At 46.7% G+C, this 16,465-nt stretch overlaps 1 protein-coding gene across 1 annotated transcript; it reads right to left on the bottom strand.

Annotated features, from left to right (window-relative positions):
- Positions 1-1,315: 1,315 nt before the first annotated feature.
- Positions 1,316-11,234, bottom strand: tcf19l (transcription factor 19 (SC1), like). The gene is made up of 6 exons (XM_030741433.1): positions 11,062-11,234; positions 9,704-10,633; positions 5,385-5,554; positions 3,259-3,652; positions 2,468-2,963; positions 1,316-2,185 (listed from the first exon to the last, which is right to left on the bottom strand). Exons 2-6 carry the CDS (start codon positions 9,978-9,980, stop codon positions 1,846-1,848), a joined length of 1,677 nt encoding a protein of 558 aa, XP_030597293.1. The 5' UTR covers positions 9,981-10,633; positions 11,062-11,234; the 3' UTR covers positions 1,316-1,845.
- Between the last annotated feature and the right edge of the window lie 5,231 nt (positions 11,235-16,465).

Here is a 16,465-nt window from a genome sequence, read left to right as displayed (position 1 = left end):
CCAGCACAAATGTATCAACAGTTACATTTATGACATCGATCACAGATTAGAGCCAACTTTAAAAATGTCAGGTTGATGCTTGTTTGTTGTCACTACTGTAGAAACTGTGAAAACCACCTTTTCCCAGTTTTCACGTGTACTGCAGGTTTGGTCTGTGTTACAAACTTTTACACCCTCATCAACGACTCGCTTTAGAAGCAGCTGTGACTGCGGGTCACACGAACCTCTCACAGACGTCTGTAACCGTCTGTGAGCCACATGAAAGCAAAGCGGCTGCAGGTGTTATCGGAGCAGCGCGACTCCGAACAGCAGTGACGCAGCGAGGAGCAGCATGAACACACACACAGCAGGAGGACACACTTCCATCTTTACTGGAGAATAAAACTGCAAACAAAACACACTGAAACACAACTGACCTCAGATCAGAGGGAAAAGCTGTTTTACATGTGAGTAATGAGTGAACAGGAGCAAAGCTGTGATACAGCCTGAGGTCATGAGGTCACTGTGAAGGTTACTGCAGCACCGAGGAAAAAGCCAAGGTCACACAAACATTTTACTGTGTCAAACGTTAAAAACTCAACATTAAACCTACTGAACAAGTTTATGGACATTAAGACGCTCAGATTCTTTAAAGTAAATCCACTGAATTCAAGTCCTCAGATTTTCATATATATTCATATTTTTAGCCTGAACGATCTGCTGGATTTCTGTCCATCAGCAGAGCTGCAGGAAGTCAGTGAAGCAGCAGAGGCTGATTATCAGTGTCAGAGCACCAGTGAATCAAAGGTAACTGTTACAGTCCTCAACAATAATCAACAATAATCAACAATAAACATTTTCATGTAAAAATATATATAAATGCATTTTTGATCTTATTGCTCAAAACTTTGCACGCGTCCCACTTTAGGCTCAGCGCTGCCAAAGTGGGACAATCAAAGATTTCTGATTACAACAATATCTGAAGAGCAGAGGCAGCTAAAGATGAGCTGGAAGTACAAATGTGGGGTTAAATAAAAGCGAGGTGCTTGTGAAGATTTTGGTGTTCCACACGTTGATTTCAGCACCGCAGTGATGACAGCAGCTCGGTCACGCCCTCTGCACCAGCACCAAACACCCACCCTGACCCCAGAGTTCAGTAGTGTGACGAGTCTCCTGAAGGTGGGAACGACCCTAAAAATGATCCAATCCACCAACCAGAGACAAGATCATTTTATGAGTCTTCCTGTTGCATCATCACGGCCTCTCACCCGGTATGAGCACCAAGCAGCTGCAGACCAGCCTCAAACATTTGATTAGCATCCAGGAGCGCCTCTAAGGTCTGCTGTCACGATTCCATCTGCTCCTACATGGCAGCCGATGAAAGCTGCACGGACACCGCTAATGAAGTCTCATTACTGCCCTGGTTTCTTAATGGCTGTCAAATTTAAAGAGGTCTGAACACACCAAAAACGGCCGCCTGGTCAGAAACACATCATCAGTTTTCCTGAATGTCCTGGGACAACAGCAGCCATGGTGGGAACGTCCTCAAACATCTCAGCGTGCTCTGGTTGCACCTCTGCAGAGTTACAGGTTCAGCTCCTTCTCTGAGGCTCAGGAGCTGCGTTACTGTTCGGTCACAAATCCTCACTCTGTAAAAGTCAGGATGCAAAAATTAATTCTTGTCTTGTGTTTATGAGCAGAGTGAGAGAAAAGCGCTGCGTGTAGAGCAGCTGAGCAGCCGTGAGATGAAGCTGCGCCCGTCTGCAAACACTTTTATGACTGAAGGAAAGAAGCACTGAAGGGGAAACGTGTCAACTCTAAAGTTCAAAGTAAGGCTTCTGATCTGGGGGGGTCCCCCTCCCCCCCTCAGCGACAGCCGCAGTGGAAGTCGGCGTTCGGGTCCATCAGCAGCTTCTTGCGGTCAACGTGCAGACAGTCTATGTGGTACCACTCGTCGCACACGTCACACTGGATCCACTGCACCGTGTCCTGCTGGGGCAGCCGGCACCGCGGCGCCGCGCACGGCTCCACCCCGCCCAAAGGCACGTCCTCCTCTTCCTCGTCATCTTCATCCTCATCAGAGGAGGACGAGGAGGAGCCGGAGGAGGAGGAGCCCGAGGAGGTAGAGGATGAAGACGAGGAGGACGGAGAGGGCAGGGAAGGTCGCGGGGGGAGAGGGTGTTTCCTGGGGCGGCCGCGTCGCTTACTTCAAGGTGAAGAAGAAAAACAGGAAGAAAGGATTGGTGACATCGTGGTTTCAAAATAAAAGCACTGCCTTTAACACCTGTATCATGAAACAACCTCTAATACACTCATTACTTTACTCGAGCGGCTCTGATTGATTCACAGCTAACGATCATCCTCATTAATCTCACACTGCAGCCACAGACTCCAGTGTGGGGTCACCAAGTGGGTACGGGGGCCGACTTCTCACACATATATAAATGTGTGCTTTGTGTCACAGCTGAAGATTTTTAGAAAAACTCACCCTGTAGGATGATGAAATCTGTTGAACTGCACCCTGCCCCGCTCATCTGTGCGGATCCTCACTGAGGGGGAGGCCAGGCTGTAGCTCTCCCCTCCCACCACCAGCGGGGAGAATACCGGGGAGCTGTTGGTCCTCCGCCTGCCTCTCGCTGCCATCGGAGAGCCGTGGGCAGGTTTCTGCGGGTGGAAGGCTGACAGGTTTCCATGCACCACCGTCTTGACCCGGTTCATCTTCTCCGCGTCTTGCTTGCTCGTGAACGCCGCCTGGAGGAGGTGCTCGTTGAGTCTGCTGTTCGTCATGGCACCGTGGAAGCTGCCGATGGTTCTGATGCCCACGGGGAAGGGCTTGGCCTCCAGTGGCCTCCCGATGTCGCCGAGAGTCTTGGGCTGCAGCTGAGGGGGGGGCGGCGAGCTGAAACCTTCGGATTCAGACTTGTAGAGCCTCCGCCTCTTCCTCCCCCGTGCTCTCTGTCCGTCCTCCACGACTCCGGCCAAAACTATAATCAACAGAAAGAGAGTACAGTAATGTGAGCGGAGATGAACTTTAGACTCTAACTGGACTCCCACATAACTAACCACAGCACCAAGATGTTCTATTTCCCTCTTTTATTGCAGGAAAAATCCTTGAATAGAAAACTTTCTATTCAAGAAAGCAGGTGGACCTTCGTAACCTGATATTCAAGCTTATAAATCCTCTATTAAAAGCTGCCAAACACAAATCTGCAGCTTCTTGGTGTCAAAAAGCTCCAGAAAGTCGGCCGTGTTACTTCGCAGCACGCCGCTGAGCGTTACCTCCTTGACTTCTGGGTTCATCTGAGCTGTCGTCCTCGAGCAGCACCGTGTGAGCCGACTTCCTCCTGCTCCTGGAGGTCGGCGGGAGGGCCTTCGCCGGAGGCAGCGAAGCTGTAGAGGTGAACGATGGAGGAGTGGAGGGAGGGAGCAGAGCAGAAAAGCCCACGGAGAGAGGAGGTGAGGTCGAGGTGCCGGGGTCAGAGACGGTGCCCTCGTGGCTGTGGCTCCTCTTAAAGGTCCAGGCGCTGCCCTTCATCTTGCTGAGGCTGCCGATGGAGTTGAGGATGACCGTGGCCCTGTTGATGGAGAGCTTCGAAAGGTCCAGGTTGGCAGCTACCTTACGGTCCAAGCTGGTCCTAATCCTGTTCTGCAAGTCGGAGGAAAAGGTTCCAGCCTGAGAAACGAGGTAGAAAGATTTCATTTAAACTTTATGAAGTGCAGGCCAAAGGTCAGCAGCCACAGGTGCAGCTGTAATTTGTTTGGCTCAAGGATTTTTTCAGAGAAGTCACATGGCACCTTAGAGATAATAAATCTATTTCAAATCCGCCTCAAACATCAGCACTTTTTTAACTGAAGCAGAGAAGTATGATTTAATCTTCTAATTGAATTTAGAGAGAGCATACCCCCATGTTTCCATAGAGAAAACACTTGTTGTTGTTTACCACACATTGTGTTATGAATACAAACACTGCCCAGCACCACCTAATGAACAAGTGCACGCAGGTGAACAGTCAGCATCAGCGTTTTCATTACTGTCACATGTGATCCATGAATAAACCGACTCACTCGGCTGTGACACTCGTTCACTGAACCAGTAACAAATGATTCAAACAGCAGGAAACCAGTGTCAGTGAGAGGCTGTGGCTCAGGAGGGAGAGTGGGTCATCAGAAGGTTGGTGGTTCAATTCCTGCCTGCTCCAGTCGGTGTGCCAAAGTTTCCTGAACCCTGAGTGTTCATCAGAGTGTGAACACAAACGTGTCGTATAAGAACCAGTCTTACATTTGGCTCTTAGAGCTGTGGGGTCTGAGTCAAACTATAATAACAGCGTCTGAAGTGAATGTGATTATTTCAGCTGAGGAATATTAATCGTTTCTATGCAGCCACTCTTTTAATCATGACTCAGGATCTTTAGTCTGTGCTGAAAGGAAAGAAGGCTGCAGGTGGTAATAATGTTACAAAAATCTTACAGAACATATGAAGCTTCATATATTTTATATATCATATATATTCATGAAGAAAACAATCAGAGGGAACTTACAGGAGGATCTGAACACACCGAGCACACACTGAGGGTCTCCTTCCACTGTGAGAGTTTTTATGCTTTAAACCAATATTCACTCACTTCTTCAGTCAGAAAAACACTTTCTACAATTCAGCTTTCTAACCCTGACAGCAGAGATTCATCCTGCAGACAATCTGCACACAAACATGACGCAGACCGCCATCAGAATCCAGTCTCGTAGCAGCTCGTCCAGTTCAGGGTTGCAGGAGGCCTGGAGCCGATCCCAGCCATCACAGGGTGAGAGAAGGGTACACCACCAGCACCACCATTCACACCTATAGCCAATTTAGGACTACCAATTAACCTGGCAGGTCTGCAGACTGTGGAGAGAACCCAACACAGGGAGAACATGCAGACCTCCAGCCGCTGGATTCAAACCCAGCACCACCATACCACCTCCATCAGAGTTCATTCTTTATATTACAGAGCAGAGCCCCCCAAGCAGAGCCTTTAGGGACCTCTCCATTAAACACCACTGTGTGAGCGACCCTCCTGCAGTGATTCACACATTAGCCTGATGCTTCCACACCAGGACACAGATCCCTGAGAGGGTTCATCAGGAAAGGCATCTGGGATGGAGGGAAAACCTGCCGGATCACATGTGTGTACATCTGTGGTAGTGACACCTCACATGTGTAATAAGCATGTGACTCATTTCAAAGGCAACAATTGTCTCTGAAACAGACATACAACATCTGCACCCCCACTGCCTAACTCTGTGACCTCCGCTCCAGTTTTCCTGTTTCTTAGTTTTTCCTCCTGTATCATCACTCCAACATTAAGTGTGACCGTGACTTCATGCTGAGTGTGGCAGTTTATTAACTCTCTGCTGACTGTTGTTACCTTTGGAAGTGTGATGGCATCGAAGTCCAGCGGGCGAACTTTGACCTTCTGGAAGAGGAAGTAGAATTCAGGGTTCCCTGGGGCAGACTGGCCTCCAAAGATCAGCGTGTCTCCATCCGAGAGCTCCCACTGCACGCCGGGCTGGAGGCGGACCTCGTTGACCCACGTGCCTGGAAGGAAAAAAAAAAAAAAAAAAAACATTAAATCAAACTGCCGGCTCGGAACGTCACTGCCCTCAGGGTCAGAGGTCGGAAGGCTTCACAGAGGCCTGTAAAAGGGAGGGAAACTCTGAAGTCACACAGATGAGTTTTACAACTGAGGTGACTTCAGCGAGAGCCAGATATTCACAGAGCGTTTTACTATATGAACCTGACAGGAGAAAGGATAAATCATGCAGGCAGAGCTCTGAAATAAAGTCATTCAGTGTTTACAGGTTCCACAATTTAGGAGAAATGTAAAACAGTCTGAAATGAAGCCAGAACCGAGGAGCCGGGGGGCTACGAGGCAATCAAACGGCCGTGACAGCGCCCGGTGAGAAACGCAGGCCGAATACGAAACATAACTTTAATAGCAAAAATGAAAAATGTGGCAAACAGACTGTGAAATTACTTGAAAAATTAGGCAGGAAGGGCGCAGTTTAGATTCTGAGTCTGTCGGACAGCAACTGAATGAAGACCCAGCTTTCACCCCCCACTTCAGACTGCACTAAAGACGGTCAGTAACCCGTCTGTAACCTGTCGGTAACCTGAGCTGCTGACTGTAGGTGACGTCCCTGCAGGTGTTCATATCTGGACCTTCGTTTGTACGTTTGCTTTAATTAGTTCTCCTGAAACCTTATTGGTGTGTTTTACTCTCAGCTGTGGAGACCTGATCAGACGTCCTCGGTGCTTTCAGAGCTGCTGTGTCGTTTCCTTCAGTCACAGCAGAGCTGCAGGTTTCTAACCAAACATCCAGCAGCTTATCCTCTGAGTCCTACCTGAGGCTGCAGCTCAGGGTTCATCCCTGCAGGCTCTGAAGGAGCTTCATGAGGTTCATGCTAAAGCAAACGGTCCAGTTACAGTGAAGGCGATGAATCTGAGCTGACATAAATTTACCCATCATCTATGCTGCATCATAAAAACAGTGACATCATAATAAATCTGTTCATTTCTGTATAACTGATGAAGCTAACCAGGCTAAAAAATAATGAGAAATAACCAGAATTTGATAAAGTTACATTTGGTCTGACCTGCAGCTCTGATCAGACATGTTTGCTCACAAACTGACCCATCACTGACTCATTAAACACAGCATTTATTTTCAATCTGAAACTGAACAACCACACATTCTGTGTGTGTCCTTAAACACAACCTTTGTGTTACACGGTGAGTGTGCAGCTGCTCTGAGGTTTGTGTTTGTGGCAGCAGCATATGAAGGTAATCTTTGGATCTCAGGGATCCTCTTAATAAATGTAATGCAGTCACGTGTTCAGACCTCACTGATCGGTGTGAAGAAACGCATACACACACACAGTGGTCACTTTATTAGGTACACCTTCTCCCTTCAGAGCTGCTTTAATAAGCTGCTGCAAACCTTCCTCAGAGACTTTGGTCCATGTTGATGTGACAGCATCACCGGCTGCTGCATCCAGGAAGTGAATCCACATCCCAGAGGTGCTTACTGGACTGAGATCTGGTGACTGTGGAGGATACTTCAGTGCAGTGACTCATCATCATGTTCAAGAAACCAGTCTGAGGAGATCTGAGCTTCGAGACATGATGTGTTATCCTGCTGGAAGCATCCATCAGAGGATGGTTCACTGCAGTCATAAAGAGATGGACATGAACACTCAGCTAGGCTGTGATGGTTGAAAGATGTTCAGCTGGTGCATTAAGAGAAGATCCTTCACACCACTACAGCAGGATGGATCCATGACTTTACACCTAATTCTGACCCAGCGTCACAGCAGAAATCCAGACTCAGACCAGGAAACATTTCTCCAGTCTTCGGTTCTCAGTCTGGACGAGCCCGTCTGACCTGCAGCTTCAGTTCCTGCTGCGGTCTTCAGCTACAGCCCGTCTGCATTCAGACGCTCGTCTTACTGTGGACATGAGTGGTTATTTCACTCAGCTCAGTCCACGCTCCTCTGACCTCAGCAAAGCTTTGACTCCCCGAGAACTGCACCAACCACCATGCAGGGTTACCCACCCCCCCCCCCTTCTGATGCTCAGTTTAAACCTCAGCAGGTCATCTTGACCTCATCTACATGCCCACCTGAACTGCTGCCACATGATTGGCTGATTATTAGATATATCAGTGCAAATATGTTAAGTGGCCAGTGATATTTCACTGAACACCCACCCACCACCCAGCCAGCATCATCATGGAAACATCCCTCCAGCATCTCCAAGCTCTCCAGTACACTATATGCTTTAAAGGTTAAAGTTCAGCCTAATTTAAATATACATGTTTCCCTCCTGTTGGCTGCAGAGGTGCACGCTCTCTCTTGAACATAATGGCCTGGATGGCACTCGTCTTATAGGAAGTGTGATTACTCACAAATCTACGACTGTGCTGCTTGTTGTGAACAGTTTCATGCAGGAACAGCAGCAGCACTGTTACTGCAGCAGAGCTGGGGGGGCAGCACCTCCGTGTTTACATCCTGTCACGCTGCGTCAGCTCGTCACGGGGAAACGCTCCGAGCAGCTGTGGGAGGGAGAAACCGTCCCTGCATGAAACCGCTCACAATAACATTTGTGTTTTTGAGGAACCAGCTCAGGTTTGCTGCTGAAACTCCCACCACAACACTCAGAGCACCAACCTGCACCGGGGAGGCGCCCCCTGTGGGCGGCACAGGGAACAGCATCAGAGTTCATATTAATTTAGTTCTCTTTGTTCTTTTAAACATACGTTAAGAAATTTGTCAGGCAGTAAAATCAGCTCAGGCAGCAGGACACAAGTCTGATACACAAACATGGAGGAGCAGGTGAGGCTCACAGGTGACGCTCACAGGTGTGCTGTTATCGAATATTATACTGCAGCACTAACTCACCAGCTCGGTCTCTCTCTCCTGACACGTCTTTAAACATAAAAACACATTTTGGGGTCAACTTGAAAGAAAGGCAGATGTGAAATGTAAAAGTGAGGTCAGAGGTGAAATGTGACATCATGTTTGGATGCAAACTATAATGTGATATTTAGAATCCTGAATTTCCTAAATGCAGCTGTACAAACACAGGCAGGAGGTTTTAAGAGTTTTAAAGATAAAAGACATTTTAGGAAAGTTTGACCTTATTTGACCTTGAAGAAAAGGTCAGAGGTCAGAGTAACCTGATATTTATTACCGCCATATATCATTCCCTATATGCTTACATCATGTTATCAGTACAAACAACAGCAGTGAGAATTAGTGTTAAACAGCTCTGTGGCATCATTATCACTTTGACCTTCAGATCAACTGACTGACCTTGAAGGAGAGGTCAGAGGTCAGATGCAACATGATATTTTAAATCTTTATATGATACTTTCAGTATGATGACAATAGACACACCTGTAAGATCATCGTTTCTAAGTTATTGGACCAATAAATCATTCAGCTGACCTCGAAGCTCTCGATGGACTGGTCACATGACCCCACTCTGCACCCCCACAGTTTGATCAGAATTCACTTTTAACTTTGATCTATCATGATTACAAATATAATGACACACAAACCATGACCTCAGTGGGGGAGGTCACTATAACACTACAGACCAGAGGAGAAAAAGGTCAGGGTCAAAGGTCAGGAACAGCTGGGAACAGTTTCACTGCTCCTGATCAGCAAAAAGCTTAAATTAAAACTTCTGTGTGGGCTGAGACGAGATCAGAGAAGCTTCTGAAGCTGAGCTTCCAGAGAAGCACTCTGTGAGTGTTTACCTGTGCAGGTGAGTTTGGGAGGCTAACGGCTGAGTTTGTTTTAATCTTTCAGAGTTTTTTTTCATTGTTTGCATGACGGAATTTTAGGTTTTTATTACGATTTCTTTTTGTATTTGTTGGTTTCTTTTCAGTTCAGTTGCATTTAGACTGCAGAGTGAGGACGCTCACTCTTTATTTCAGTCAGCTCAGAGTGTTTTCACATTTACTTTTAATTGACTTTAACAACCTTGGTGCACAAAATATTTCTTCCTCTCTCAGTAGAAGTGTTAATGTTTCCATCAGCAGGTGTTTTTACCTCATGCTCTCCACACTGAGGGAGGGTGTGACCATGTGAAAGGCTCAGGTTGACTCTGATGGTGTGTGTGTGTGTGTGTGTGTGAGTGAGTGAGAGAGAGTCTGTGTGTGTCTCTACCCTCATGTCTCACCATGGCTGCTCCTGTCCTTAACGTGGACCCTCCATCCTTCCTCCTCCACCTCCTGAGTCCCGTCTCCTCCACCCATCTCCCTTTCAGCGTGGAGCTCGGCGTGGATGCGGGACACCGACGTCGAGTCCAGCGTCACGTCGCACAGCTCTGCCGCTCGACCCAGTCTGAACACCGAGTGCTTCTGCGCCGGCCTGAAGGTGTACAGGTCCCGCGCCGAGTCGCCCGCCGACGACCCAATCCGGAGCAACTGGAAGCACGGCTGCACCCCGGCCAGCATGACTGAAGGCTGCGACTGTCTGCCACCACCCAGAGGCCCCCACCTGCCCCACCCAGAGGCCCCCTCTGATCTGTGACAGGCCCTGAGTTAGAGCAGACTATGATCCATTTTTAAAGATCTGTGTTAGTGAAGAGGAGTTAAAATGAAGCCATTCGTGATTGACCAAAGAGCTCTGACAGAAACCTGAAGATCAATATTCCTGACATGCAGCAGAAAGCAGCAGGTGAAGGTTACAGACAGGTGCAGCTGCTCTGAGCAACAGGTGTGTGCATTAGTATGGAAAGCTGAGGTCTTCCTGTGCATACATGAATCAGTAATGAGCACACAGAGCAGCGTATAAGCCGTTGAAGTGTGGAAATGAGCTCCGGCACTCTGTTATGAGCCCCAGTTTAAACAGAATAAATCCCCCGTGGAGTGGAGGGGAGGCTTGGAGACGGTGAGAATAAAGAGCTGCTGTGGTGTGGACCGAGCGTCACTGTGATACAAACATTAAACCTGCTGTAACAGGTGAGACTGTGAATTCTAATGTTTTCAGGTGTGAACAGCTGCCGTCAGAGCCCTGATCCCTGTGGTGGAGATTAAAATCCCAGGATCACTGACATCAGCCGGCTCACAGGTGGGAAGCCTGACAGGGGGAGCAGCTGGGGGCTGACCTGAAAGAAAACAGGAGAAAGTCACTCACACGGAAAGTGCTTCTGCTTTATTCCTCCACTCAGTGTCTGAAAAACAGCCAAGAAAGCAGCTGATCTGATCAGAGCTCCGGTCAGAGCAGGGTTAGTGTTAGGATCAGGGAGCTGAGGTCACGCTTGCTTTAACGGCAGAACAAGGCTGCAGACTCGCTGACAACCACGGGACCCGCACACAAAGCCGAGCACGGAAACCGAAACAGGGTCACCCAGAAAACCTTATTTTCTCCAGCCAAATACCGCCCGTCCTCCTGTAATCTACATACGTGACGAAGCACCGAGCGAGCGCCGTTAAAACGAGCCTTATAAGAGCCGTGCTCGCCGACCGGAGGCAGCACGGAGCTAGCTGACGTTAGTTCCTCGTAGGACGGAGTGAAGTCAAAGCTGCCACTTACAACAAAGCTGCGCAGCGAGCTCCGTCCTTTACTCCACAGATCCCGGCGGATTCACACAGTGCGCAGCGCAGCCGGCGGATTCCCCCGCAAACAGCCGCTCAGCCGCACGTTTCTGCCCTATTTTATCGCCGCTGTCTGCCGGGCTCCGGTGGGCTTCTCGCCTTCTTTCCTCCCAGGAGGAAGTCCTTTGAAATTTGGCGCGCCACTCCGGGAGCTTCCTTGCGCTAGAAGCGACGTCACGTCCGGCTCCGCCCCGATTGGCTGCGTGCCAAGGCGCCTTCAGCGGGAGCAGGACGGGCCCGGCTGCGGGAGGGGGGCCGGAGCCGGGCAGATCACAGTGCTGCACGGAGAGCAGCTAGAGAAGAGTTTAAAACACCGAAATATGAACTCCAACATAATTCAGACATTTATTCAGACTTTAAGGAAATAAAATGAGATCATTGAAGCAGCTCACCTGTTCTTAGAGGACACCTTAGTTACAAACAGGCCCTGGACTGAAAAATATCAGGGGGGAAATACTGTCAGTGAGGTGGACGCTGCTCAGCTCATGCTCAGGAAAACCTTTGGTTCTTGGATCAGCTGCACCTGAGCAGGTGGGCTTCGTGTCCCACCTGAGCAGGTGAGACATGAAGCTGTAACAGGTCTCGTTCAGGGGCAAGATCAGCAAGCACTTACATCAGACCCAGCTTGTCAACAGCCCGCCAGAGGGTCCAATTCAGCCCACCATCTTTAGAAGTGTGAAAGTCAGTAATTACTCCAGTTTTCAGTAAACTGCACCAGTGTTCCCATAGGGAGGAGCTGACATCGGTCTGCTACACAGAAACGTGTGGAGAATAAAATATATTTCCAGATGTAGACAAGCTCTTTAAATGATATAAAATATTGTTTATTGTGTCCACGTGTAGGTTTGTGGTTTTCCACTGATCTCTAACATGTAACAGACTCAGTGTATGTGATGGACTTCATGCCCAGCTGTCCATCTCCTACTTATAAAAGTTAAAAGTTTAGATTATGGAGTGATCTTTAAGGCCTGTTCAGTCTGAATTCAGTCTAGAAGGTTTTTTTTATTGCAGTAGGATAAAGTTTATCATACACTTATTTATCCTCACGGTCACAGGCAGTCAGTGTGGGCAGCTGAAATGTAAGTTTAAGCACAGACATTAGAAAAGTGGAACATGATGCACCTGTTTTTGATAAAGACACTTCACTTTCATATCGGGCCATAAACCTTCCAGCTTTGCTGTGTAAAGCTCAATGAGGTCAAAGGTCACGGCCTCGATCAGAATGAAAGAGAAAGTGAAATTATCCCCTCGTGTTACATAAACCTGCTCAAACACTCCTGAGTAAACCAGTTTAATAAAAACTGATCCAGTAACTCTGACAGTGACAATACTCCTGATGACGGCTCAAATAAAGCAGACGGGCTTCCTGATGTCCTGAAATCCAAACAAATTCAAACCAAGATGATTATAAAACGATGTGTTTACACTTCATAAAGAGACTGAGCAGGATGTGTCAGTGTAATATTCACAGGAACATCTGCAGTGCAAAGTTTAAGAATCATGCATTTTAGATTTGAAGTGCACATCAACTGTCTGCAGTCTGTGAGTTAAAGGATACCAGCATCAAAGGCAGGATATCATTTTAATGCAATAGATCATTTTAATGCATGCCACTTGATTTGGGTGGAAAACATCAGTAGAATAAAAAATGTTGAATAAAATCTCAAAGAGCAAATCAAATAAAGGCAAAAGGCTTTAATGTTTGATACATTTATCATTGATTTCATGCTGAGTGATAACAAATATCTTCATCTTCTGAAGGAAAATAAATGTTTGTGATGAACAAAAGCACACTTTTAAAAAGCTCTGGTCTCCACTCTGCTGAATCCCTGCAGAGAGACGAGGGAGAGGAGGATCATGGGAAAGCGGACCGCCGCTCACTGTACAGGAAAGTGCAGCTCACATAATTATTATCATCATCGTTATTAGATATCAGCATCTACTGGTCAGCATGCTGCAGCTGTTAGGTACACAGCAGAGACAGAGATAATATCAGAGTCGGAGAAACAGGAAGCACAGCTGGGACAAGTTTCAAAAAGTTGGGAAACAAAAGCTGTTCATTCACAGGAGGCGATTGTCTTTAAGAAAATCCACTTCTCTCCTCTCAGAACTTATTTCAAAGTAAAGACGAGTCCATAAAAATTATTTCATACATTTTTCATCTTTGCTTACATGAGAAACATCTGCAGAGGACAGATGTTTGACGCAGAAAATCGTGCAAAGCATTTCTGAATATTTGACAACGCAGCTCAGAGTGGATGTGCTGCTGACCTGGGATCAGTTTGTCCTAATGCTGCACTCAGAGACAAGCCTTTGCATGAAGATGAACTGATGTCAGAACGTGCAGAGGACCCGAGTCCGGATGTTTCAGTATTCCTGTTATGATCAGAGGTTTGAGCAAAACCTGCAGACATCACTTCATGTTTTTATTGTATTCTTTGGAATTACAGAGACTAGAAGATTAAGCAGAACTATAAGAACGTTTTATTAAATCTGTCCATATGGATCAACACTCCTGCGCTGACAGGCTTTGTGGAGAGCGGCTCACATGTGAAACGAAAAAGGAAACATCAGACCGAGGATGAATGACAGCAAGTGAAATCCTTTCATAAAGCTCATGTCAGCTGTGATATCCTCAATCCAAACGTTTATTACTCCATCAGGGCGGTGTCCTTTCACCCTCCGAGCACAGAAATGCCCTCAGAAAGAGGCTTTATGATGTATGTAAGAGCGCTGCCTTCCCTGAAATATCATCAGTATGTAAATGTTAATGCATCTCAGTTGTTCTCAGTGATGCTGACACTGAGCAGTAAGTTTTAGTCCTGAGTAATACCAAAGGACTGAATAGACCCTGCTGTGGTTAAATGGGCTCTTTTTCTTCACATACACCAATATTTTTGGATATTATTTCCTTTCTAAAACTGCACCACGCCGGGCAGGAGGACAAGAACAACATGCAGGATGTATCATTTCAGTGCAGCTGGCAGCTTTGCACATGCAGGATCATCCTGCACAAAAAGAAAGAGGCTGAAGTTTGGTGATGAGGTGCAGCACGGCTCAAACAGGAACACATTTCTGCTGCACTCTGATTGGCTGTCTGCTTCAGAGCTGTGTTTGTGCTTATTTGCTGAGTCATACCGTCTGTAGCTCAGGATAAAAACTCAGCACTCCTGCTGGTTTATGAGACAACATGGAAATAAATCAGCCTTAATTCACTATACAAGGATTTTATAGCTCAATGTAAATGTGTTGTATCACTGATGCTCCGGGTTTTCCCACAATGCCTCAGTAAACATGTACAAACACTGCAGAGGCATCACACACTGTGCTGAAGCTAATTGATGGAAACATGTCTATTTATTATACTGAGAAAATATGATTTTGATCCTGTGCATGAATCCAAAATGCTGTAATGAGTTAATTACACACACAGAACTTCCTGCACAGGGATGAGGGAATGATTTCAGCTCGGATAACTACGTTCCTGGAGTTACAGTTTGGAGCAAACACTCCAAAGAAGTGTGCATGTTTGAAACAGATGTGTTACATAGTAACTATTTATTGTAACTACATCCTACTAGCCTGCACTTGTTTGATCTGAATCCAACATTCCCGCCCCATTCCTGGAGGCAGTACCTGGTTAAATGAAGGACACTCTTATATATGCTGCTGCATCTCTGCTGACATGAACTTTGATGAAAGGACTTCATAACCTCGAATCAAACACAAACAGGAGCTCTGAGTTTTCCCACCTGAAGGCTTCTTTCTGCTTCCTGTGTGTTAAAGGATAAATGCAGTGTTTTCATAGTATAAAATCTTGCATAAGCCTTGCAGTAAGAAATCTGTTAGTTTTTTCACACATGCACATCACATATCATATTTACAACAGTGAAAAAGGACGAGTATGTGAAGACGAGCTCCTCTTTCTGTCCTGTGGGTGACAGTAACGTGCATTAATATTAATATTGCTTTAGAATTCATTTGAAATCCACTGACCATCACTTTGCACAGCTGATCTTGAACCAGCATATTTACAAGTGTTCTGGAAGTGCCTCAGTTTGCACAAACGTCCCTGCAGGAGCAGCAGCCCCTCCCTAGAACAGCCGTATAAAATCAATCATCCAATCACATTAATGTAGGATATGAGAGTTATTGTAAACACACGATGCCAAAAGATTCAGTTCAAACTAAGATTTCCTGAATAAGAAAGGAACGAGCTAACAAAAGGTCATTTTAATGTATGTACAATAGCTGCTTCTTATTGTTTCCCCCTTTCACTTACAGCTTGAACCCTTTTCATGTTTAATAAGAGCTCACGTGTTAAAATTTGTGCTTTACTTTTCCAGGCATTGAGTATCTGCAGCTGTCTGACTGCTGTTAGGCCCCCTCAGAGGTGCGGGGCGTGAATCTTTCCCAGCGTGAGATTGCCGTACCGCTAACAGCTCTCCATGGCAACAGTAACAGTGATGGAGACGGGGACACAGGCCTCGGCGATGAAGACGAAGGCGGTTCAGGAGCCACTCAGAGGGTAAAGCATGCACCATGACAGGACACAGGCTGCAGAGGAGATGCAGGGATGGAGTTACATCAGCTCTCTGAGACGCCTCCGCCCTCGTTCTGTGCTGTAAATCCTGTGACCTGGATTAGCCCACAGGCTCCTGTCACAGCAGGGACGGGAACAATTAGTCTGAAGTGGTTATTAGGATGGAGAGAGCTTCATGTAATTCGCTCTGTTTTATCGTCTGTCACTTATTCCACTCCTCATCCATCGTGTGTTCTCCACAGAATGTTTTCATTATTCAGTGATTACTGAAAGATTTCTGACTGTATCTCCGGTCCATCCACATCCTCCAGAGCTCTTCATAAACAAATGTGCAGCAGGATTTGGGGTCTGAGCAGAAGGTCACAAACTGACCTTTGTGACCTCAGTGATGAAACATATCTGAGAGATGAAGCCTTTATACAACCATCACTGCTGCTGTCAGGACACTGAATTATTATTGGTCACTTATCTGAGTTATGAGTTATGTGGAGTTGGGATTCATAAAGCACCAGTAACAAGTGTGCAGACTCCTGATTTAACCTTAATGTGAGCTCAGATCCTCTTGTTCTCTTTTTAATGGGCTGAACTGACTCATACAAAGCATCTAATAAGACACACACACACACACACACACACATACACACACACGCCTCATTCAGCCTCCTTCTGTTTGCTGCATCGTTATCACAGACTGATCTAGACTCTGCCTTTCCACTCACTTCATTTTGGCAACAACTGGGCTACAATAATTGGAGCACCGTGAGATGGATTGGGGCTGAGATGAAAATAGGAGGCTTTA

Source organism: Archocentrus centrarchus, chromosome 11 (assembly GCF_007364275.1).
Source record: "Archocentrus centrarchus isolate MPI-CPG fArcCen1 chromosome 11, fArcCen1, whole genome shotgun sequence".
Classification (NCBI taxonomy): Eukaryota; Metazoa; Chordata; class Actinopteri; order Cichliformes; family Cichlidae; genus Archocentrus; species Archocentrus centrarchus.
This window is presented reverse-complemented; position numbering and strand designations above follow the sequence as displayed.

What these genes read in the sequence shown, in the direction of transcription:
- tcf19l (XM_030741433.1), bottom strand. Translation starts at nt 9,980, where the DNA reads ATGCTGGCCGGGGTGCAGCCGTGCTTCCAGTTGCTCCGGATTGGGTCG. An exon ending in TGAACCCAGAAGTCAAGGAG is followed by an intron (nt 2,964 to 3,258) that starts GTAACGCTCAGC and finishes TGTTGATTATAG; the next exon opens with TTTTGGCCGGAGTCGTGGAG. An exon ending in AGATTTCATCATCCTACAGG is followed by an intron (nt 2,186 to 2,467) that starts GTGAGTTTTTCT and finishes TTCACCTTGAAG; the next exon opens with TAAGCGACGCGGCCGCCCCA.